At 44.4% G+C, this 26,097-nt stretch overlaps 2 protein-coding genes across 2 annotated transcripts in view; one reads left to right on the plus strand and one right to left on the minus strand.

Annotated features, from left to right (window-relative positions):
- Positions 1-7,677: 7,677 nt before the first annotated feature.
- Positions 7,678-8,919, minus strand: LOC139055827 (uncharacterized). The gene has a single exon (XM_070533375.1). It carries the CDS (start codon positions 8,887-8,889, stop codon positions 7,678-7,680), a length of 1,212 nt encoding a protein of 403 aa, XP_070389476.1. The 5' UTR covers positions 8,890-8,919.
- A 6,037-nt stretch (positions 8,920-14,956) lies between these two features.
- The window catches only part of LOC139056373 (uncharacterized), a 360,115-nt gene continuing 348,974 nt past the window's right edge, over positions 14,957-26,097 (plus strand). The window contains exon 1 of the mRNA XM_070534560.1: positions 14,957-15,164. Coding sequence (XP_070390661.1) covers positions 15,163-15,164 — 2 coding nt within the window. The 5' untranslated portion in view covers positions 14,957-15,162. The remainder of the gene's footprint in view (positions 15,165-26,097) is intronic.

Raw genomic sequence — 26,097 nt, forward strand, 5'->3', positions numbered from 1 at the left:
GCTGTGCATTTCTTTTTTCGCTTTTAGGTTATTCACTTCTTTTATAGGAGCAATGGGGCGCTGCAGTAGGCTGCAATCTTACACGGGGCTTCAGGAGAAAGCCCCAGCCTTCGTGACCACGGAACAATCCACAGCAGAGTTTACCGTGCAAGTCGTTAAACTTCGAAGCCAGGCATTTCACTGTTAGGGGAGGCGGGTGCTCTACTACTATCCCCTATAGTGCACTTGTCTATAGAGCATGGGAATGCCGTTTGCACAGTCTACTGAAAGTCGCTGGAGCGAGACAACTGCTCTCTAAGTAAGCGGCGCCTTTCTACTCCTGCTGACCTCTGCGCAGCGAAGACGGTCGCTGTAATGAGACGGGCCGCGCGAGCCAATAAGGCAGGCATTATCTGCGCATCTTCACGGCTGCTAAGGCTCGCTAAGGCTTGGCCAGAAATTACCATAATCTTGTTGCACAGGGCTCTAGACAATGATGATGGTGGTCATGATGATTCTTATAGGTCATTTGGAAAGAAAATGGCGGCATGTAGAGTCAACGGCCAGCACATCCCATAAATTTCCAAAAAGGTTTCAAAAAGAGAAAATTGCCGCATTTAGTACGTATACACTTGAGAAAGGAGGGGCGCACCTGAAGCTTCATGGTAAAAGACTAAATGATCTGGAAGTTTTCAAATATGATATTAAAGATTGGAAGAAAGGGACCCGTCAAAAACTGCAATTCCACATTGACATCGGGCGCAGCTGGTCAAAGAAGCGATAATGCTGGCTAATCTGCGGACAATCGTGTGGCTGTGGATGCGGCGAGCGTAGAAGGTTTTTTCTTATTACTGTCGGCTGTATATCCGCACACTCTTGTTTCGCTGTCGTGTTTGGAATTATTTGTTTTATTTCAATGAAATTTACAGTTTTTATTTCCTGCTGAAACAATCAAGTGAAATCAAATCTGCGGCACACCCTTACACATTACAAGCAGGGCCGCAGCCAGGAGAGGGGCTTTTGGTTTCAGCCACCCTCCCCCCGAAATTTTTTCGTGCTGTCATGCACCGCCGACGAAAACAATCACCCGCGCCGGGAAGCATTCTGGATTTTGTCTAGAATGTCTTTTTCACGCTCGAAAAGACATTCGGCGCGAACACTGCGAACACGGTATGGATTTCGCGTCAACGCCTATGCACCTGGGGTCACATAACGCAAGGAGCAAAAAGATTTAAAGGGCCTTTTTATGGCGAGCTGGCTTGCTGCGTCATCTTGCGGAGGCCGTGGAATCTACGGAGAGCATGGATTTCAATTCTGAAACATTATGGGTATAAAGTTCTCATAAACTATTGATGAGAAAGGTGCATTGACATTTCCAAAGTCGTTCTGTAGATTTTCGATTCCGGAATATTCTGGGTTTAATGTTCTTATAAACCTTTGGCGCCAAAGGTGCATTGAATATTTTAAAGTAGTACGTTGGACCATACAACGAGATAAGCCAAGTCAACGCACTATTAGAGAAGTTGACAAAAAACGCAGCGAGGTCCGATGAGACGAAGCGTTTTGGTGGTTTATTTGTGCCGGCATGTCACAGAAAAGAATATGAACATTTTTTTTCACCTGCGCCAAAGCCTCCATGTCAAGACACTAAAGCCAGCTAAAGTGACTACGCTCTTATCAATTTTTTTCAACTTTGACTTTTATTCGCGAGGACACCTTGAGCCTCTTCAATTTTCTTGTTCTGGCTATTCGCGGGCTGCCAGAGCCAGCCTGAGCTCATGCGTTTTTCTCGTGTTGGCCCGACCACCACGCGGCGCACTTCAGTGCGCGTTCGTTTTCCTCCGGCCGAGTCGATTTTGGCCTGACAGAGTTTTGGACGCTTTCTGGCAAGCAGACAAGAAAAGAAACAATGGTCGCTCGCCGCCATCACTGTGGGAACTCGACGGATTTCAACGCGTTCGCTTGAGTCTATGACCTTCACTTCGATGTTATCGCAAACTCTCCGTAAAGTCTTTTGTCTCGCCGGTGTAGGATACCGAGCAATATGCCTATGGTTCTTCATGGACCAAGAGCGTCACGTTTTCTCTGATATTCCTTCAGTAGCCACGTCAGGTGCCAAAGTAGGCATTCGATTGTGGCCAACATGCTTTCCTTTGCGTTCTTTCATATCGGTGCCCCCGCCATACAAAAGAAAAAAAAGGGACCATTGTTGCGCACAGCGAATTGTCGCATGGTGAACGTTTCATTTAGTTACTTCTTTTGCGGAAATTAATACCCCACGGGACTCTTCAGTTGCCGGGTACTCTTATTATATTATTGCGATAGCTACTATATGGATACTTCAGGCGCATTCCTGCTGCCGCCGTAGCCGTCATGTTCCTTATAAAGTCCAAGGACGATAACATCGTCACCGCGCACCGCATGCTATATGTGCAAGTCAAAGCGCACGGAAGGAGAGGGAGGGTTAGCCGACGAAGGTGGGTTAGTCTCGTGTGCGCAAGGGATAAAAGTGGGGAGGAAGCGCGCCGCCTTCCATCGCGCGCGTTCCATCCGAAGGTGTGGAGAGAGGGCGGCGGGCTTTTAGGATTCTGTGATCTGTGAATCTGTGGTTGCGCAACATGTTTACGTGCCTTGTTTGACGATTATATACAGTGAATTTTGCTTAGCTACGTAGATTTATTAGAGACGTATACGTGTATTTAAATATATTCCGGCGAGGTTTTATGCCTTCATGAAGTGAACTTTGTTTCCAGTGACACTTTTTTGCCCTTTATCAAGCTGCATATTCGCATTCATATACTCCATTGTTTCTTTTCTTTCTATTTTGAAGAACTCCCGCTTTTATATGTGATCTCTGTTGCGACTATAATTTCGGTGCAATTATAATGCACGACCGACGACAGCTGCGCCTGCAGAATACATTGGAGAAGGACAGCGTCATTGAGGTTTTTCCCTGGCCTTCACATGTGTACACATATGTAAACAAGGTTCTTGCATGATAAAGTTTCATCAAAATATTTGTGCTCAACTTGTTCACTTCACGACCTTTACGCTTTTTATACCACCGCATGCCCTGCTTTGCTGCTTTCGAAATGATATATAGTTATAAAGTTTGCGTGATATTTTATTATTAAACAGACAAGAAAACATGGAAGCATTGATATCAGGTATTTATGGTACAATTTTTGGGACATGAGAAATATTGAAATATGTTTTTATATAAAGAGTACATATTTTACTTGTCTTGAAAGTTCGTATATACCGGTCAAGAATTCGTTTGCAGCATCTTTGGCAATGGCAGTTCAGTTAATAATCGTTCTTTTTTTTATCCCTCGGCAAATTCAAGAAGGAGGATGCCGAACTATTTAAGTATATATATATATATATACATATATATATATATATATATATATATATATATATATATATATATATATATATATATATATATATATATATATATATATATGTGTGGGTGTGTGTGTGTGTGTGTGCGTGTGTGTGTGTGTGTGTGTGTGTGTGTGTGTGTGGTTGTGTGTGTTTTCCACGCTCTACTAAGTTGTCCTATCTCCTTTATACCACGTGACCGGTTTCCCACACTTCATTCATATAAACTTTTTTTTTCGCTTTGACACTCCTAATGCTAACGCTTTAATACAGACTGGCTAAAAATGTAGTAGTGAAATATAGTAGTAGTGAAAAAATATAGTGGTGAAAATAAATTTTCACTACAATATTACTTCTAGTCCTAAGATGAATGTTGTAACTGCCACTTTCCTGCTAATTACTTGCCTAGTTTTTATGTTTCAATTCGTTTCTTCTCGCTCTCAAAGTGTATATGTTTTAAGCGCATCTCTTCACACAACTTTTTCTTGACACGTTAAGTGTTATCTTTCAACTAGCTCCTATTTCATGTATAACTGGTTAATTACATGTTCTTCACTGCTAGTACCATGTTAATTAACTGTCATGTGAAAACATGCATTTTTGTTCCTAAACTCAGCTTCCTTCTTATATTGCCATCCTTGAGCAATTGTTTTATTTTTATGCGAAGCATATTACGAGAGCTCAACCCAGCTCCTCAGGCGCGGCGGTGTCGCCTTCAATACCACGTGACACCGTGACGTCACGACAGAGGAGAAGTGGCTTTGGCTCAACTCTTGCAAGATGGGCTGGGTGGGAATCGAACCAGGGTCTCCGGAGTGTGAGACGGAGACGCTACCACTGAGCCACGAGTACTTTTTTTTTATTACATGGAAAAGAAAACTGAAGGTGTATTACAAAGTGGATACAACTACACACTTAAAACTCAGGCAAACACACACATGCATCCAACAAGTGCATCCAGTCTGGCGGAGGTTCCTGCGCAGCGTAGACACTTCTTACATAAGCAGCACTTTCGCGAAAGAAGGACTTTGTAGATCGCGGGCTTTCGGCATGGCGGTCACACAGTCTACTTCTCCATAGGCTATGTAAGCCAAGTACTATGAACATGTCATAGGGAGGACCACCCGTAACCTTAAACGGTAGAAACCTAATTGTATATGGAGTCATGTCAATGTCCTTTTTGAGCGTCCGTTGGAGAATGTCCCAAAAGAATACAGCGTCCCTACAGTCTATGAAGCAGTGATCTATGGCTTCGGCACGTGGACAGAGCCGACAGTTTGTTGACCACGGCACAAAGCAACCCCTCGAATTCAACCAAGTTTTAACAGGGAGTGTTTCCGAATGTAATTTAAAGAAAAATGTTTTTACTCCAGGAGGTACACACATTTTTCGGACGCGCTTAAGTACATCCTGATAAGGTCGGCTTAAATAAGATGCACGATACAAGGGATCTGGGAAAATAGAGTCAACCAGTGCCGCAGAAATTGCTTTTCGACTCGCTGTGAACACGTACTCCAGGCTGAATCTAACTTTCAAGAAAAGAAATGTGTCAACAACCTCCTTAAGAAAGCCCCAAGGAGCCTGTGGGACATCTTTGGCATTTGATGACACTATTATATTAGGAATATAATGAACTAAACGGAGTTGCAACATTTCACGCAAAAAAGGATGGTCATTGTCTTGAAAGAAGAACAGGCGTGAAACAATTTGCCTGATGAAGAGGTGGACTAATCCTAGACCACCACGTTCAAGAGGGAGGAACAGATTGTCGCGCCGCATCGATTCACAACTGGAACTCCAAATGAATGTTGCAAATACGCGATGCAGTGCCTGAAGGCGAAGTCTTGAGCAGTGCAGTACTTGCAGTACATACATAAGACGGGAAGCTAAGAAAACGTTACACACTTCAGCACGAAAGAACATTGACAAATTCCGCCCTCGCCATGAATTCACTTTACGTTGAATTTTGCCAACTTCTCCCGACCAATGAGCGTTGCTATTTCTATATTGTGAGAGAGGCACACCTAAATAACGCAGATCTTCTTTCCATTGAATGCCTGCGTAATGTGATGGCATTGTGGCCCATAATCCAAACCAAAAACCTGAACTTTTTTCAAAGTTAACGCTTGCACCAGAAGCCGCACAATATTCTTCTGTAATTGCAAGAGCAGTCTTCACACTCTCTTTATCTGTACAAAAAAAGGCCACGTCGTCTGCATACGCAAGAACCCGAACCTCATTAGTCAGTAATTTAAACCCTTGGAAATTTTGTTCTTTAACAATGCTCATACAAAGTGGTTCTAAATACAAGCAGAACAGGAGCGGTGACAAGGGGCATCCTTGTCGTACTGATGATACAAGCCTAATCGAATCGGAGAGAGAGCCATTCACTATCAGCCTCGTTGAACCATTAGCATAGCATATCCTGACACCTCTAAGGAGCAGGGACCCGATATTTATATGCTCTAGTACAGTAAACAGGAATGAGTGATTTACCCTGTCGAACGCCTTAGCCAGATCTAGCTGTACCATTGCCACCTGTCCAAACCCTTCAGCTACACACTCTAGCACCGATCTCGCAACATGAATGTTCGTCTGAATGGACCGGCCCCTGATGCCACATGTCTGATGATCACCGACCACAGATCTTATTACAACTTGCAAACGGTTAGCTAATACCTTAGCAAAAATTTTATAATCAACGTTGCATAAGGAGATAGGCCGATATCCGTCAACTTTATGCAATTTAGACTCATCATCGCTTTTGGCTATAAGGACGGTGTGTCCTTCGTACATTGTGGCGGTTAGGTACCCTACTTCCAAGGCCTCACGGTACACCTGAAGCAACAATGGTGATAAGAGGGAACGAAAACACTGATAAAATTCGGCAGTAAGGCCATCGGGGCCGGGCGTCTTGCCCTTCGCTAACGTATCGATGCATGAAGTTACCTCATTGATATCAATGTTTTCATTTGTGTAATCGTAATCATCCTGATTTAACTGGGGCAGCAACGATACAATTTTTTTGGCAGCATCTGTATCCAATGGCTTGTGTTCTCGAAATAGTTTTTGATAATGCTCGAAAAACGCTTTAGTTATTAGAGTAGGCTCGTTAACAATGATTCCACCATACTCTATATGTAGTATTTGTTTCGACAGCGCGTGTCGGCGTTCATCACCAAGGGCCCTACTGCAAGGCTGTTCTTCCAGGAAACGCTGCTCTCGCGCCCGCACTAGTGCACCCCTGTATTTTTCTGCGTTCAAAGTTTGTAACTGTGCCTTCACCTTATAAATATCATCAATATATAGACCCGGGTGTAGGCATTCAAGCTCATGCAATTCATTCAGAAGTTCATACAATGCTTTGTAATTATTCTTTTTTTCAAAGGCCAATATCGACGATTCTTCGATAGCTATCATTTTAACTTCCTGTTTGAATAATTCCCACACAGCAAAGAGTGGCAAGTCCTTGCGGCATGACGCATGAGCTATAAGCTCAGTAACACGATTTAAGAAACACTCACGCGAAAGTAATTGGTTATTAAATTTCCACAGCTCCCAGCACATACGCCGACTTTGATACCGACGGCTGCCAAACGATGCTGAGACTAAGCAATGGTCACTAAAGAATATAGGGTGCACAGTGTAACCATAAATAAGAGGCAGTGCGCTAAGTGAAACATAAATTCGATCAAGCCTTGCATGCGAGGTGCCCTGGAAGTGCGTATATCGACATCCTGCCTTTTCATTTTCCCCAATGTCCACAAGCTGAAAATCACATATCAGGCGTTGCAATGCATCACTACTTGGATCATGTCTCAGCTTCAGTGACGTACGATCTTGCGCGCTACATACACAATTAAAGTCTCCAAAGAGGACCAATGCACGATCAGTACAGAAATGATGTTCTAGAGATAAGAAGAAGCACTCGCGTTCACGTAACTTGGTCGGAGCGTAAATACACACAAATCTAAAGCTCATACCACTGATATCCATATCGCAACATATTAGGCGCCCTTCCCTATCTGTAAACAAATGTAGCAAATCACATGGTAAATGTTTTCTAACAAATAACATACAGCCTGCGGAAACGCCGACTGCATGGCTGACACAAACATTATAGTCAGATAGGAATGGAGATAGAGCTACTTCTGTGTTTTCGTCCGATTCAATCTTTGTTTCTTGGATAGCCGCAATGTCTAATTTTCTATTGCGTAACAAATGAAGAAGCTGTACTTGCCGTCGCTTACTTCGTAAGCCACGGACATTTAAAGTGCCAAAATGGAAGGGAAGAGCGCCCGCCATGATTACCTATGTAGGTGCAGCGTCTAAACACTGCTCCAGAGGTGCACCACTCCCTTCTTGATGAGGTGATGCACAATGGGCCTTCTGGTGCACGTTAACACAAGGGACATCTGCAGGAGTAGGCGTTCCCCGGAGCGGTTTTGTCAACTTTGACACCTTGGGAACGCGAGCCTCTTTTCCGGAGGGCGATGAATTGTCAGATGGCGCTGGACGCTTCTTAGCGGCCTCGCACACCGATCCAGATTCCCCTGACGGTGGGCGATCTTGAACTGGTGGCGATTCTGCCCATGATACAGATGGTTCGTCGTCAGGCGCCTTAGTCTCATCCTCGCTCGCAGGCTTCTGGCTGAGGCTTATGTCAGCCGATGACGGCTTAATCTGTTCTTGTCGATGAGTCTCAGGGAGTGTTTCTCCAGTTGCATCCACAACTTCGCTCACGTCCATGAGATGATCGGTGATGGTATCATCCTCAGCTGGTCTATTTGCACGAAGCTTGTCAGCGTAGGTTCCGACGCATGCATCTGCAGGGTGACCGTAGCGGTGACAGTTACTGCAGCGTGGTGTTCGACATTGTCGCCGGATATGCCCAACTCTGTTGCACCGGAGGCAAAGTGGTGGTCGGCCAGGTACCAAGATAAGACACTGGTGGCCATATATGTTCAACAGATGTGGCAGATTACTGGCGGAAACGCCATCTTTCAATGTGAACGCCACGTCTCGGTTAGTCATTTGCCAGCCCTCCATGCCGTCACACCGCCACATTTCTCTCGTGATGGACTGCACTGTGCCATACGGCTCTAGCGCTTCAACAATCCGTCTCTGTTCGAGGTGTGGGGGAAGCCAAAGGAGCTTCATCTTGATATTTTTGCATTCCGGGTCAATGACAAGGCACTTGAGGCCCTTCACCAACAACTCGCCTTTGTCGACAAGTTTCTGTTTCGCGATGCTATTAATACATGTCACCAACCACAAATGGCTCATCTGGTATTGTCCAGCACCGAGGATATCAGTTGCACTTAGCACTGAAAGGAGAGCGTCGCGAAAGTCCGGGGCCCGATACGGCCGCCCTGCCAGGTCAGCATGCAGGAAAACTGAATTGAGGACGGTGTTGCCAGTCGGTAGACGAGGAAGAACGACTTTATAATTACCGGAATCGGTAGATGACGGTGGGTGTGATCCTCGGCCAAGGGCCGATGCGCTGTTTCCAGCGGAGCTCATCGCAAACGTGGCCGTTCGAACAAGCCTCTTCTTCTTCACTTCCTGAGCCACGAGTACGATGCTTCAAAGCGGTACAAAAGCGCCTCTAGTGAATGCGGTGTTGCATTAGAAACGAGCTGTTTCTAAGGCTCAGGCGTGCGTCGCTTGCTCAGGCGCACATTTCGTTGCCGCGCCGAACGCTGCGTTGCTCGACGCTCACCGCGTCCAATGCGGGGCGCGTAGTCGCTGAGCCCATTGTCTTACACCCCTTGGCGGGTCGACGGGAACGCTGTCGCGTTCCACTCTTGAAGGCGAAGTGGAGTAACGCATGAGTTGTTTCTTCGTCTAGCCGAACCAAATATAGCCAAGCAACAGCAGTTCACCAGGCTAAACAGTGGTTCAACAACTAAAATAAAGGCTAGTATGCTTCGCATTCTGGGCTTAACCTTACCTAAGCCACAGCCATTTTTTTTGTTCTTTTTTTCAGTTAACTGTTCTGCCTAGATGTGTACTGATCTACATATATACTGTATCGCCCAACTGCCACATTCTCAAATGAGAGTAGCAGTATTGTAAATGAATGAATAAATAAATAAATAAATAAACAAATAAATAAATAAAAATAAGGGGTTAATTTCAAAGATGGGGTCTCCCTAATTACTGAAAGTACTCTTTTAACTTAAATGATATACTATTGAGATAACGAACATGATCTAAAATGTTAATTAGTTTGAATGTGATGTTACAAGTGCCCCGACCACAAACGAATAGAGCAACTGAACTTGTCAGTAGGCCAATTTCTTTATAGGTTCTTTAGCATCTTCTCTGCCACTGTTCTTAGCGTGACGGCGAATGAAGTTACCTGCGGGCTAGTCTCAGCAGCTTAAATTACAAACCGCTCTGTGAAGAAAATATTCTGGGACTTCGGTCGAAGTATATACTTTTGCGTGCTCAAGGCCACAAATTCTCTATTATGATGTGCTCCTTGAAGGTAACTGGCCTTCACGGCCACCTGTGACGATGTCAGTAAACGTTCCCCTAGCGGTTATATCTGCATTTACTGATTCTTTATATGTCTTCTTGCCTTTCCCCCTTCCCTCAATGCAGGGTATGATCCACCAAGCGTGAAATTATTTAAACTGTTTATTTTCTTTCTTCTTCTCAAGCTCGTTTTTTATGTCGCTATACGTATCCTTCAACAAATTTTCTCTGTAAAAAACGCGACAAGAGATGTCGCGTAACTTTTCCACTTCATTAGAGACAATCGCTCACCGTCCGAGCCAGGACACGTTAATAGTGCGTGACTGGTGCGAACGTAAACACTGTTCCAACTTCTTGAGGCTACAGGGAAACCAGACACTCCGCTAACTTTCACTGAGCCCTCGCTATCCAGCGGTCGTTCGACGCTTGAGTGTTCTCTGCACATTGGACAGAACAAAGTTGTTTTAGGCAGCTTTGTTTTTCCTGCGTTTCCTTCGCCTCCAGCTATTTTCGTTAGCGACATTTGGGCGGAGAAGTTTAGTTAGACAAAGATGGGAGGAGGAGCTTGAGACAGCACTCCTGCAGATGACAGTCGGGGTTCAAGAGAGCACCGGTTGAGCTGCAACTCGTTCAAGGGATGAGTAACGGCCTTCGACTTTAGAATTCAGGGGAAAATTGAATAAAATCCGGTAAAAAATCACAAGGTTCTTCATGGGGCCCTTGTTGAGTGGCTAATTTACAAGCAGCAGTGCGGCGATGATCGAACTGGCCACAAAGCTCGGCCCGCGAAGGTCGCTGTCGACATATAGAAAGCCCACTATGAAAGATCAATGCGACAAGAGCTCTAGGTACCAATATAAACATGCGAAATTGAAACTCCGGAACAGTGGCGTAGCCAGAAATGGTTTTCGGGTGCGGGGAGAGGCGAACGGGTTGTGGCCTCAACTTACCGGAAACAGGAAAGGAGAGAAATCAGGTAGGAGAGGGCTTGGAAGGCCAGATTCTAACACAGATTTTTGAGGCGGGGGGGGAGGGGGGAGGGGGGAGGGGCACGTTAGCCACTATCTGGCTACGCCACTGCTCCGGAGAGGCAGTCAAGAATGTTCATAAAGCAATGACGACCGCTTTCTTGTGCTCCACTGACTAATAGGAGGACGAATTTGTAGAAAGAAAAAAAACTTGTTGTTTGTAACATAAATATTGCTGACGAAGGTTTTGAGTTCGAAGCAGAGACCGTGGAATACAAGACAAATTGAGAAATCAGAGGAGCTTAGATGCCGCAATTGTTAGCAATAATTTGAAGGCCAAGTGAGGGTGAAGGAAACTTCTTTATATTTATATCTTAGCCTGCACGTGTAGACAATAATGAAGCACAACAAGGCACCCACCCGACCAACTTAGCACATGTTCTGTATACACACTGTGCAAGAGAAAGTCAAAAGAAAAATTAAATTTTTTTCGCCGCTGCTATAGCGGGTTCTGCGAAACTTTTACTTTCAGAGAACAATTGAAAGCATACCAAAGAGAGAAAGAAATGGCAGGGCACTCGTTTAAAGTTTCTGTTTCATTTTTTTCAAAGGTGTCGAGGCAGAAAGCGGGCCTGAATTCACAAGGCGTTCACCTCTCTAGGAAAGCCTGTGGTGTAGCAGAGGTATACCTTCGAGCACCAGCGTCAGTTTGTTACAACACACAACGCGCTCCATTAGCTTTAGTTCGACAGACGCTTTCTCAATGATCAAATAGAGAATCGAGCTATACAAAGTGTTATCTTGCAAACGGAACGAAAATCAAGAAATATGTGACGGGCTGGGCGTTACGCCAGAGCTGACAGCAGACGGTGTTTGCTCAAGTCCACTTGGATATGCCGCGCCCACGTGGGACTTTACTTTTAAGTATTTTCATTTGCAACTGGCTTTTTCCTGGTTATAGTACACTGGCAGCAATACGAAAGAAGAATAAATCGAAAGAAGTCGTTCGAATAAACTTAGACGTTAAAATAAACTAATGAAGTAAAGCGGATATTGACCTCGGATCGCTTTTAAAACTGCTTGAGATATTTAAAATTAGAATAATAAGTAAAAGAAATAAATCTTTTCTCGAGGTGTCGCAAATTATTCAGCTGAATAACTGCCACAAGGCCACGTGTGGTTACATTGTCTGCCACGTGGACAACTTGTCGCCCTTGATGTAGCACGAAAACCACTTTTGAATTTTAAATGACATGTCTTTGTATTCCGGGAGCTGGCTGCTGCTCAGACATAGGAAAATAGATTTAGTCTTGTTTACTCTCCTTCCGCAGATCCCATTTCACAACCATCATTTGTTTTCATAAATGACGAGGCTTTTGCTTTGTTTGCGATAGTTGCTTCGTTGCTTACTTGTAATTTTTCAGTGAAAGCCTAAATTACGAAATGCGCCCATGAGAGCCCTTGTCGATGGCCCTCGCTAATGAAAAGGAGGTAGTGCACGTCAGTGTCTCCGTGTCTCTTTATCATTAAAAATACTTTGTTGGTTGCATTGCTTTATTGGTATACTCGATGTTGCCGACTTATATGTCACCTTCGCCGAAACTGCAACAGCAGCGACTGTGACGGCAATCACCCCCGGCACCCTTATCATCATCATAGTAGTTGTCGTCGTCGTCGTCGTCGTCGTCGTCATCGTCGCTTCTATGCATGTATGCTAGTTCAGGACTGTAGTCACGCATTGGCTGTTTTTCAGAGTAAAGCTGAAATGGTGACTGGCTCAACGGGATTCTCTCGGAGATGTGGTAGCACTAATGACAGGCGAGGAAAACCGAAGGCAGCAACTTAAAAGATGGCAAGAAAGGTACCTGAACCAAATTTTTGGACAATGCTGGGGCAGTCTTTACTTTAACTTGCAAAAGAGTGCCACAATGTGCTACTAGTTATTGCGTCTTGTGTTGGAAACAACACAAATGGTGACTGGCTCAACGCGATTCTCTCGGAGATGTGGTAGGACTAATGACAGGCGAGGAAAACCGAAGGCAGCAACTTAAAAGATGGCAAGAAAGATACCTGAACCAAATTTTTGGACAATGCTGGGGCAATCTTTACTTTAACTTGCAAAAGAGTGCCACAATGTGCTACTAGTTATTGCGTCTTGTGTTGGAAACAACACAAATGGTGACTGGCTCAACGCGATTCTCTCGGAGATGTGGTAGGACTAATGACAGGCGAGGAAAACCGAAGGCAGCAACTTAAAAGATGGCAAGAAAGATACCTGAACCAAATTTTTGGACAATGCTGGGGCAATCTTTACTTTAACTTGCAAAAGAGTGCCACAATGTGCTACTAGTTATTGCGTCTTGTGTTGGAAACAACACAAATGGTGACTGGCTCAACGCGATTCTCTCGGAGATGTGGTAGGACTAATGACAGGCGAGGAAAACCGAAGGCAGCAACTTAAAAGATGGCAAGAAAGATACCTGAACCAAATTTTTGGACAATGCTGGGGCAGTCTTTACTTTAACTTGCAAAAGAGTGCCACAATGTGCTACTAGTTATTGCGTCTTGTGTTGGAAACAACACAAATGGTGACTGGCTCAACGCGATTCTCTCGGAGATGTGGTAGGACTAATGACAGGCGAGGAAAACCGAAGGCAGCAACTTAAAAGATGGCAAGAAAGGTACCTGAACCAAATTTTTGGACAATGCTGGGGCAGTCTTTACTTTAACTTGCAAAAGAGTGCCACAATGTGCTACTAGTGATTGCGTCTTGTGTTGGAAACAACACAAATGGTGACTGGCTCAACGCGATTCTCTCGGAGATCTGGTAGGACTAATGAGAGGCGAGGAAAACCGAAGGCAGCAACTTAAAAGATGGCAAGAAAGGTACCTGAACCAAATTTTTGGACAATGCTGGGGCAGTCTTTACTTTAACTTGCAAAAGAGTGCCACAATGTGCTACTAGTTATTGCGTCTCGTGTTGGAAACAACACAAATGGTGACTGGCTCAACGCGATTCTCTCGGAGATGTGGTAGGACTAATGACAGGCGAGGAAAACCGAAGGCAGCAACTTAAAAGATGGCAAGAAAGGTACCTGAACCAAATTTTTGGACAATGCTGGGGCAGTCTTTACTTTAACTTGCAAAAGAGTGCCACAATGTGCTACTAGTTATTGCGTCTTGTGTTGGAAACAACACAAATGGTGACTGGCTCAACGCGATTCTCTCGGAGATGTGGTAGGACTAATGACAGGCGAGGAAAACCGAAGGCAGCAACTTAAAAATGGCAAGAAAGGTACCTGAACCAAATTTTTGGACAATGATGGGGCAGTCTTTACTTTAACTTGCAAAAGAGTGCCACAATGTGCTACTAGTGATTGCGTCTTGTGTTGGAAACAACACTAGACACGGGGACTGAGACACAAACATCACGAGGGCTGACTATCAAGTGGTGGCAGTTTATTCGACGAACAGAAATATCTACAACAAAAAAAGGCGGGAAGCGAGGAAGACAGTGCGGCTCACAAGAACAACTGAGGCTGAGAGGGTATCAGGCGCTAAATGAGGCAAGAGCTATACAGCCGGCCGGCTACAAAAACAAACTATCACGCGGGCAAAGTAAATACACTTCTAAAAAAGCAAGAATCCAAAAATGCAATCGCACCGAAACCAAAAAAGAAAAACGGCAAGGATGCCAGACAACACACGTAAACCACGAAACAACCAAGAAGATAACAGAAGTTAAAGAAAGCTGACATTGCTTAGGAAGAGCGTGGTGTGTGGTAATGTGTGTGAAAACGGAAAGAGTAGAAAAGAAAAGACTGCTTTTGTCGAAGCGCCTCTGGCACGGTTTAATAGCTGAGATATTCTAAGAACCCTCTGAGGTTTACGATTTCTTTTATGGCTAGGCTATTAGACTATGAGCCGACACAACTATTGCCTTTTAAAAGTACTCACAAAAAGTCCATGTTGATGCTTTTGTTTTGAAATCGCGAGAAATCTTGCCAGGTTCGAGCAGGCATCTAAGCGAAAAAAGGCCAACCACTACTAAGTGTGAAAGCCCCACGAGAGAGTCTGTAAAGGGTTATGTAAGAGGGGACTTAAATGTACCCTTGTCTTGTGGGCGCTACTACGTCGTACAGGCCATAGCTGTTTTTGTGACGTTGAGTATCTCCTCGCCTCTCAGCTTTTTCTTTTGCATATTTTTGTTCGTCGATATATCTACTAGCTGATAGCTAGCTGATAGGCAGTGTTCGTGTTGAGTGTGTCTCAGTCCTCTTTTCTGGTGCTATATCACATTTAGAAAACTGGCAAGGCATGCCTCTTCAAGGCCTGCTATACCGAAATGTAAGTACACAACCTAGTTGTGATGAGTAATGAAGAAGAAATTCAACTGAGAAAAACGTCATAGTCGTAGATTTTTTTACCAGTCTGCACATCGTATGCATTTTTCGGCCTACACAATTGGCCAATGCGCGGGCGTCGAATCTTGTAACGCTCCGTCGTGTTTACGAATCTTGCAAAAAATTGGCATCAACATTCTTCTTTAGTACGATGGATAATTAGACACGATTCCTAGGAGCGCATGTCTTTTTTTAGATGATTGTCGCTATCATCATATTGATAATTACTGTAAGCTGCTGAAATCTTCCCCAGTGATCTTTGCACCTAATCCTTCCCGTTCTAGCGGCTTAAGTAGACAGCGTCGAGTTCATAGCATTTTAAACTCGGTTATTTGTGTTGGCTCGTTTCTAGTCGTTGGATGAGTCACCTGCAGCTGCATAGGCGAATACGTGTCCCTCATTAGGGCCATTTCAAAGAAGCCTTGCTCTCTTGCGCGATGATTGGCCGGCACCCAAAAACACGGTTGATCAATACCGTTTGCGCATACTGAGTGAAAGCTCGCGTTGACAACAGAGTTGGTTGTGCTGTTTTTTTTCTTTTTTACTGCTAACACATCAGTCCACTAGCGCGCAGCGGTGGAAGAAGCCGAAGTGAAGTAGTCTGTTTATGTAGAAAGGACTTGATCCTCGGGCGTCTATATGTGTATACTGCTTTCTTACTTTGCTGCCGTTGTTGGCGTCGCCAGCGTGCCATCGGTGTAGGCGTCAGTGCTGTCGTCGTCGTTGTTATTCTCGCCGTGTTTCTGTCAACGTCAATAACGTCAGCGTCGTCATCTTACCTATTATCACTGCTTAATGCGGCCTTCAAGGCTGGCTTTCTTTCTAATTTTCTAATAATTTTTTTTTTGCAATCTTCTAGTGATATCAGTCAGACTTATATACATTCTACGACCTTTGGTCAATCATACCCCATGGTTATGCTTTGGTTGCGTACTTCCGTTCGTTATTTTTATTTGATTGATTTTTTCACCTCTTTATATAAATTCAAACACGTTACCTAAAGTAACAAGCCCTTGAATATACTGAAGTCGTCAGCTACTATTCATTTTTTTTTCTTTCTCTCTCCCTAGTGCCATTAATATGTCTCGGCCCGTTGTTCTTCAAAAGCATTTATTTGGACATAATCATCCACCCAGCATCGCTTTTGTCATCAAAGTTGACGAGGCAGAAGGAATTGCCATGGAGTTAGGCTCTGAAGCTAGTCTCCTCAAGCTTGTTATTATCATTTTGTGGCTCTGTCTTTGGCATGGTTGAAAATTTGTGCTCCTTTGTAAAGTCAGTATCCCTCTAAGGCCCTGCCTTTCGGTCTTGCCTTTCCAACTGCTGATTCGTCTTCTCCGAACCGGGAGAGCTGTCTGGGCTCGAAGTTACTTCCCTTGAGAAGGCGCATCGAGACAAAAAGTACATTGATTCAAGTCTAGCTGAGTCTTCGTACAAATAATAAAGAAAACTTTACGCAGCTTCGGCAGCCTCGAAAACTGCCAATGGAATCCTGACACAAAAGAGCAAGGACTTAAATATGAAACCAGGGTGACAGGGCGTCTTAAAATGGCAAGAGTGACTCAAAAAGTAGCTCTCTTTGATAGTATAGTTAGTTTCTTTGCTTTACTTTTTTGTCTCTTTTGCGCTGGAAGCAAGGCTTTGCGTTTACAACCGGGACTTTCCCAAGACGCGGTCTCTGTAACTTCTTAGTATAACGGCAGCATTGGAAGTGAAGTGAAATGAAGAGTGTCATGTCTCCAAAGCAGAGCGGTGAAACCTACGGTTTTATTGCTATAGGATGTTTCTAGGCTAAGGTATCGTGAGGGAGACATCCTAACCTAAAGCATGCAAGTTTAGTGCGCGCAGGACTCAGTGTGTGAGCTTGAGATGGTAAACACAGATGTGGCAAGAATAGAATGAGCCTGAATCCCACCCATTCTTCCCTCGCTTCATGGTCACTCTACCGGAGCGGGTGAGCGCCATTTTAAGCAGCCAGACAGAGCGCCAAGTTCTCATCAACTCTACCATTTTCTTTATTGTTATGTTGACAGTTACACAGTAATAATGCAGAGGTAAATAAAACAGTCAATATGCGCCTTTAGGTGACATGGTAGAAGTAATTAAAACGGTGGTATACCACTCTGACACACAGCTTAATGGTTAGAATCTTCAGTTGTAACTTAGTTAACACTGTTGCGCAGAGCGACCAAAGCACAGGACTTAAGCGAGAAAACAACACACGACGGCTGAGCTCAAGCTATGAACTGGTTTATTTTTCAGCAAACGAAGCGTACATATAGCCTACACGCATGCTCAGGGGTGCTCTTCCCGGTTTACCTATGCCCTCTGTTGTGAGTGATTATGCTGATCTCTTTATTGCTGAGTGAAATAGACAGCGCGCTGACACATGAGCCCTGTGGGTCTATCCTGATGTTGTATGCGTCCACGACTTCTCTTTTCCTTTGGTTCCTACTTTTCAGCAGAATCACCATCTTGTGGAAGATAGCCTTGCACTTGCATGAAGCGCAATGAGTGGCTAGGTGCCCTGGTGCTTTTATCAGACTGCATAAGGACGTTGGCTCAGTCTGTCATTTACGCACCTGGGAGTGGTCTACGGGATACCTTTGTCATGTGGGGTTAATTGCGTGGGCCAAACAGGCAGGTAAACCTTTACTTTTAGAAAGCTATGGCCTGAACAGGGTCTGCCTGCGTGAGGCGATATGACGCGATGGTCGCAGACACAGAGGAAGGCGAATGCAATCGAAACAAGATAGGCACCCCTCGCTTTTGCTTGCTTACGCTGTACACTTATTTCTCCCATTTTCCGCTTGTCGTTTCCGGTCTTTTCCCGCGCAAATGAAGTCGTCGGAAGTGGATATTGCAAGTGTTACCCAACAGGAATAAATTTCCCCGTAATTTTTCGAGTTATTACCTCAAGCTTGCAAAATATCGTTACGTAATGTGCAAAATGCATGAAATGCAAAACGCGCGCGCACAAATACTTGGACTGTAGGAACTTTTATTGTAATTTGAGCTGGTATAGTACAGCCCCAAAAGTAGCAGTCCGAAGTATTACTCCACTATTCTTGGGCAGTTCGAGCGCGTTAGAGGGGTTAACAACGCTGGCGCGAAGATATGATGACAGAAGCGGCGATGCCTCCTTCTTGACATACATCTGTGATCTCTGTAGGCACGTACACATGGAAAAGAAGTCGGAAGTTTTCGTGGCACTCAAGCGAAACAGGCTCATATTATTGTTAACAATGCAGATTTAGAGGCATTACGTAATCAAGGAGTATAGGCCGCTTACGTAAATTTCTTGGAAAATATTTACTGAGATTCGACAGCTATCCCGATTCTACAAAAGAAAAGTAAGAAGATACCTCTAAATAAAGGGGTCAGACAAGGAGACACAATCTCTCGAATGCTCTATTCACTGCGTGCTTGGAAGAAGTATTCGAACTATTAAACTGGGAAGGCCTAGGAGGGTCAACGGCGACTATCTCAGCAACCTTCGGTTTGCTGATGACATTGTTCTGTTCAGGAACACTAGAGACGAGTTACAACAAATGATTGAGGACCTTAACAGATAGAGTGTAGCAGTGAGGTTGAAGATTAGTATGCAGAAGACAAAGACAATCATAAATAGCCGGGCAAAGTAACAAGAGTTTAGGATCGCCAGTCAGCCTCTAGAGTCTGAAAGAGTACGTTTACCTAGGTCAATTAGTCACAGGGAACCCTGATCATGAGAAGAAAATTCATAGGAGAATAAAAATAGGTTGAACCGCATACGACAGACATTGTCAGCTCCTGATTGGAAGCTTACCATTATCATAAAAAACGAAGGTGTGCAATAAGTGCATTTTGCCGGTACGGACATATGGGGCAGAGACTTGGAGACTGATAAAGAAGCTTGGGAAGAAGTTAGGGGCCGCGCAAAGAGCGATATAATGAAGAACGCTAGTCATGACGTTAAGAGACAGAAAGAGAGTGGTTTGGATCAGAGAGCCAACGGGAATAGCCAGTATTGTAATTCACATTAAGAGAAAAAAAAATGGAGCTGGGCAGGTCATGTAATGTGCAGGTTAGATAACCGGTGGGCTATTAGTTTGCAGAATGTGTGCCGAGAGTAGAGAAGCGCAGTCGAGGTGGGGCCACGCAATTAGGAAATTCGCGGGCACTAGTTAGAATTGGTTGGCGCAGGACAGGGGTAATTGGAGATCGTAGGCACGATTTTGTGTCCACTGCGGGTCTTCGTCCCGCAGTGGACACAAAATAGGCTGACGATGATGACGAAGGTGGTGTGTGCATAACATGCAGCTTTCACGCAACCTCGTAGCAACGAAAAGGCTGTATTGAGAAAACCTTGCAATAGATACGAAAATAAGCAGAGGGTGTCCTGTTCATCGTCTATGGATCGGGAAACTGACTGAAAATTGTGACGTACCTGTTCAGCGACACTGTTTCCCTCCACCTAGTGTCAGAAGTGCGGGCCTAACCTAGAAAGGAGTGCGATTGCATGTTCTCCAATGAAGGAATCAGGGGGATCATCTTTACAAAGCTTAAAGATAAAAATGGCCCACAGGGAGATTGAACTGGTCATTAGGGCCTTCATGAGAAAGAATTAACATGTAACCATCGTCTTCTCAAGGCAACCTGTCTTCGTCAGGGTTACATGCTGTTTTCACTGGCAGAGTTTTTATAGGAAGCTCGTCCCCCGACCCCCTTCGAAGTGAAAGGCCTAAACGGGCTTGATAGAGTAAGGTGTAGGTTTAAAAAGTAGACGCCTTTAAAGGAGAGATTAGTTATTATAGGAAAAAAGTTTCTCCTTTTAACATTTACAGTTATAAAACTCTTAAGTTATGAGGCTGATGCTTTCTGCGAGCTAAGGAGGAGGAGGGAAAAAAAAGAGAATGCAGAAAAAATGTTGCCCATTCTGCCTGCTTAGCAAACACGTTTTAGTGGTGTGCTTCCAAACAGCAATGTATAAAGCGTGCTTTATTTTGTTCCTGAACTGCTCGTCCATTTTCTCGGTCCAACCTTACAGTTTCTCGTCCATTCATGACTAACGAGTTCTCGAGTTTAGTTTGCTTTTTCAGCTACAAAGCCTATTCGTAGCAGAAGCAAATTTCCATAGTTCTCCTCCAGCCATCACCCAACCCACCATTTCGTGGAGAATTCAAGCCTTTCTGAAAGCATAGGCCAACGATTTGGGCGTGTACAGCTTGAAATTGGAGCACTGGAAGCTCAAGGAGTCGGTCGGCATCGGCTCCGCGACAGCTACAAGAGTCATGCGACCCCATTTAGCTGCTTTCAAGACATTCGTTAATAAAACGGAGGCAGCCTCACCCTTCCCCTTTGGCAATAATACCCCCCCCCTTTCCACCGCAGCGCCCTCAGCGCATACTTACGTGGAATAAACGTGGTTTCATTCATTCATTCAAGTCCATGATTTTATGGCACCGATACTGAGAACACTACCATTCTCCGAATTCGAATTAAAGACTTACGTAAGCGTTTCGATGTTTGCTCTCCTCCATGTTGTTGCACCGCTTAGTACTGATTCTCGATAAGACATGTTCCTTGAGGCAAAACTCGCGGAGGGTTTACAATGAAATGGTTCAGTCGCCCTCAGGCAGGCCTGCAGGTCGCATATGCTTTAGATTCCCCTCCGCCAAGCTGGACGTCATTTCGAGCATGCTGCCACTCGCAGAAAAGTCGCGCAACAACTCGAAGATATACCACTGTTGTTCGTAGGGCAACTACCTCTTCTATTTGTGGCTGCTCCCCATGATTGGATAGCATTCAACCACGAGGTTATGTTGCGTCAGATAGCGTTGCATAAGCTGTTTTTGTTCGTTAACTAACTCCCCGGTACGTCTAAGCAGCACTATATTTAGCAATAAGGATGTGCGTTAGCGTTAGAACGCTACGTCATACAAACTGCGCGGGACGGCGCAACTGCCTACACCACACCACATTATGTAGTGCAACGCTGAAGCAGGTGAAAGGTCAGCAGACAGCCCCCGCACTTAAACGCCAGGTTTCGGGAATCCTCAAACTTCAATCTATAGGCGAAATTGCACCGAACCGCGAAGTCATGCTCGGTCCCGGTAGCGCAAAGCCCGCCATGCCGGCTTACCATGTAGGCTTTATATTCCGCCATATTTCTTTTTGTCGCCAATAAGCGCACATTGTGGTTTAAGGACCTTTGCAATAAAACTGGTCCATTACAGCCTTTGTTTTCATACGGCGGAGGGTAGTGATTTTTCAATGGCACACAAGCGACAGTGGCTTTATTGATTTTGGCTCGCTGTCCGGTATTTCAGATCCTGAAGAGAGCTAATCAGAAATTCAAACTTAAGGACAAGAACAGATTGTGCGGACGTTGAAAAAGTTTGTCGGGACACAAGAAAGTATTGATTCGCAGCCGCCTCGCTGAGCTTATCTCAGTGCTAGGCGATCAGCTCCTGACGCACTGAAATTGCGCCGCTAGGGGAATTAAACTGTTCGCTTTCCTCCTTTTTCTCCACTTGGTGGTGCTATCTGACTGGCGTGCCTGCCTACATGTTTTGACAGCCAATGTTTTTCCCGAGCTCGACGCATACGTCCGCTCATCCAAAAAAAAAGTTATTTAATTTCGTCGCGCCATTTTTTCATAATGCGCCAACGCTTGCACATGGAAATGAATGAACTCTACGACTGTAGTCAGCAACGATAGAGAAAAAGAGGAGGTGCTATATAGACCACATGATGTTTGAAAATATCGATGCAAGCACCATAACTTAAACTTTCAGGCATGTAGCATCGGTTCTTTTAATAATGCGATTACAAGGCTTCAAAATGAGCAAGAAAAATGGACGTATGGGGTAAAAATGTTTACCCTTAATTTGCTACTCTAGAAACATATTAAGAATGATAACAAGCCTATCTTCTTGATATCGAATATGTTGTTACCTCCCCTTCGGGTCTTAACTTCGACATATCAGCAGCCTTTGGGAAAATATAAGATAGATGAAATGACAGAAGTACCATAATGAAGATGAATGAACGCTAACTTCCTATCTAGTATTTGCTGATCGCACACTTTAGTGTCTATACTTGGGCATACCAGAGCAACGATGAGAAGCAGCTTCAGTGGTGACAAAGTAGAGCCTGGCGCTATCGGATAAGTCAGAGTGAGGATAGTCCGAGCAAAGCGAACATCGACCACAATCGACCCGTTGACGCCAGATGACACCAAGACGGCTCAAGTAGCGAATTCCGAGCAGCCGTCATCATTCAGAGTGTTTGCCGGGGGTTCTCTATATTTCTCTTTTCTTCTGAGGATCTCTCGACTGCAGTCGCTTGTATGGTCCATGTGAGTTCGACCCAAGAAAGTCGATCTCCGACCTTTTCCTCCTCTTCCGAGTGCAAGTGATGTTCACAGCCGACCACGAAGCTCCACGACGATGGGATTCTGGGAAAAGTTAAGACTTCAGGTTATACGAGAGAACGCTTTCAACAGAATTAACTTCCTCTGCGGGAAATTACAAGAGCTTCAGAGTCAGTTGATACACTAAGGATTTATGCGTTGGCTAGTTTGTGATGAGGCACAACAGCTGTTCGTGAGGGCTATTTATCACACGTGACATGTTCCTGAATACAAGATGGGGTCGGAGACTGTACAGAGGCGCTGTGTTTTCATGTTTCCCCATATCATATGGCTTGTTACTTCCACTTACGTAAAAGACCACGTTAACAAAGTTGGTTGCTTCCTTTCCCGCTCGGAGAAGGGGAAATCCATTAATCTATATAGGGTGACCCAACTAACGTTAGCCAAGCAGTGCAGCGAAAAATAAAGATTAAAACGAACACTATGCAAAACACGATTTTAAGAGCTGCGATGTTCGGTCATTAGACCTCTAAAAACCGAACACAGTAGGCCTTAAAACTGTATATTGAAGCGTGTTTTCTTAATTTCCCTTTTTTTTCGTTCAACAACTTGGCTAACGTTAGCTTGTACACATGGTAGGTGTTAAATCCTGTAGACACCATCAAACTACATTTTTACGGTTACTTTTCTCAATCAACTATCATACATCGTATCTGGTATGTATGTATGTATGTATGTATGTATGTATGTATGTATGTATGTATGTATGTATGTATGTATGTATGTATGTATGTATGTATGTATGTATGTATGTATGTATGTATGTATGTATGTATGTATGTATGTATGTATGTATGTATGTATGTATGTATGTATGTATGTATGTATGTATGTATGTATGTATGTATGTATGTATGTATGCGTGCGCGTGAGTTTCACCGGAAGGGCACTGTAATAAGATGTAAGCAGAACAAACACTTATACAATACGTTTAATTGGTTTACCTCACAATTGTCGTTAGTTCTCAAGCTTGTTCTAAGCGTAATCATAATACACCGACTAGGCAGTCTATATGTAATAGACTCTGTCAGAAAACACGTCATAAGAAACTGAAATATGGTTTTGGTGCCATTACTTATAAAGAAAGGGGTCAGAAAATGTGACACAATCTCTCCAATGCTATTCACTGCGTGCTTGGAAGATGTATTCAAGCTATGAAACTGGGAAGGCTTAGGAGTGAGGATCAACGGTGAATATCTCAAAAAACTTCGTTTTGAAAATGACATTGTCCTGTTCAGCAACGCTGCTGACGAGCTACAACAAATGACTGCTAAAAAAATTACGGCGTTTTACGCGCGAAAACCACTTTCTGATTATGAGGCATGCCGTAGTGGAGGACTCCGGAAATTTCGATCACTTGGGGTTCTTTAACGTGCACCTGAATCTAAGTACACGGGTATTTTCGCCTTCCGCCTCCATCGAAATGCGGCCGCCGTGGCCGGGATTCGATCTCGCCACCTCGTGCTCAGCAGCCTAACACCATAGCCACTGAGCAACCACGGCGGGTCAAATGATTGTTGACCTTGACAGAGATAGTATGAGTCGGCTTGAAGATTAATATGCAATAGACAAAGATAATTATCAATAACCGGGCAAGGGAACAAGAGTTCAGGTTCACCAGTCAGCCTCTAGAGTCTACGAAGGAGTACGTTTACCTAGGTCAGGTGCTCACAGGGGACCCTGATTATGCGAAAAAAATTTACAGAAGAATAAAAATGGATTAGAGCGCATATCGCAGTCAGTGTGAGCTCCTTACTGGAAGTTTGCCGTTATTTAAAAGAAAGGTGTACAATGGTGCTGCTACTGATCATGATTTTCTGCTGTAGGTTGGAGTCTAAATGTAGCGTCACACACGCGGTGTTATTGACGATCTGAGAATGTGATGTAGCCTGATGGCGAACCTGGCGCCATACAAGCACGTGAAAATTTAGAGCAACCGCGCATATAAAGTGCAAAATATCCATACTATTACCATAAGGCTTTCAATGCGCGTATACACAAAAGAAGCAGCTCTGACTTTCATTTACGCAGTTATGCTGAAGAAATTACCATACAGATCACTCTACACAAAATGACTATGCACAATACGAGAACAATGAAGCCTCCGAGAGCATTAGGAAAAAAGTATCTACTGTGACCGGAATACCATTGTTGGCGTGAGAAATGAAACGAAGCAAAACACACCCACAAAAACGAGAATCGCTGAAATCAATAACCAATTCAGCTCGAAAAGAAAACAGCTTTTCTTCGGGTGGTTGCGTCTTTTCCGTAAAATGACCCGTTTCACCATCTCCGGATCTCCAACCTCGAGTTGAGTGCTATAACAAAGAAATACAATGTGTGAGAGGCATGATTCGAAAGTGAGTCGAGTGTTGTACGTTCTTGATGCCCGCTGGGAAGAACGGGGATAGCTGTTATACATTTTCGGCACAGTTTTCTTTATTTTTTGCCGGTAATGTGAAAAATAGTTCAAATTGACGAGCATTCGCCATGCTTTCGTGTTGAGACAGTGTTGATTGTTTAGAGGGGACAACGTTAAACGGAAATCTGAGGCCGTACTTCTGGTGGATGACTTTGGGGAATAGTATATGACGGTTACGTGACGTGGCATGCTGTCCGATATCTCATTTGAGAGTCTATCCTCTTGGTTCGGCATACCAGCGTCCGCTGAAATTGTTACCCAGTTAAAGAGTTGGATCCAGGATAATGCCTCCTGTTGAGCGACTAAAATTTTTAAAGCGAAAGCTTTACTAACCGCGTGGAGCCGAGTTTCGGCGTCGCCAGCAATTTGACCGTCATTTGACCGCAACCGCACCGTAGCCCTGGCAACGCATCACGTGACTCGCCGCACCGACCTCCACCACCACGCCGGCTTCGACTATGCACATCGCGTAGCTGCCTGCCAAAGGCCGGCAGCTACGCGATGAAAGCCAGGCCGATTCGCAGACCAAAAAGACGACGCTTTATTTCCAGCTCGGAAATGTATATAGAAGAGAAAAGAGAGAAAGAAGGAAAGAGGGACCATAGACGCATGCGCGGAGAGGTGCACGTGGCTCCGAATAGGTTATCTGCAGCACTAGTGTTATTCCACGTTTTTCATTTCCAGATCTCCCATTGGTCCATCTTATTTGATTTGAAACCGCTGGTCCGTGTGTGCCATTTTCTCATCCCTAAGCTAGCACGTCCAGTACTCTCATAAAGGTTGCACATATTGAGAGATGGGCCTGCCACAAAAAGAACGTTCTCTACCACTCATGTGCTTCATTCTTTCTACAAAGCCTAGAAGTTTAGTTATACCTTCCCTCTGAATGCCTTTTGAAGGGTCTTCCAGGGTCGTATTTCTAACTTGCCTCCCTCCGAAACAAGTTTGCAGCTATAAAAGACACTGAGACATAGTTTAGTAACAGTTTGAAAAACGAAGAACGTGCTACAAAAGTACTGAACCCGCTATTTCACCCCA

This window comes from Dermacentor albipictus, chromosome 2, assembly GCF_038994185.2.
Source record: "Dermacentor albipictus isolate Rhodes 1998 colony chromosome 2, USDA_Dalb.pri_finalv2, whole genome shotgun sequence".
NCBI lineage: Eukaryota > Metazoa > Arthropoda > Arachnida > Ixodida > Ixodidae > Dermacentor > Dermacentor albipictus.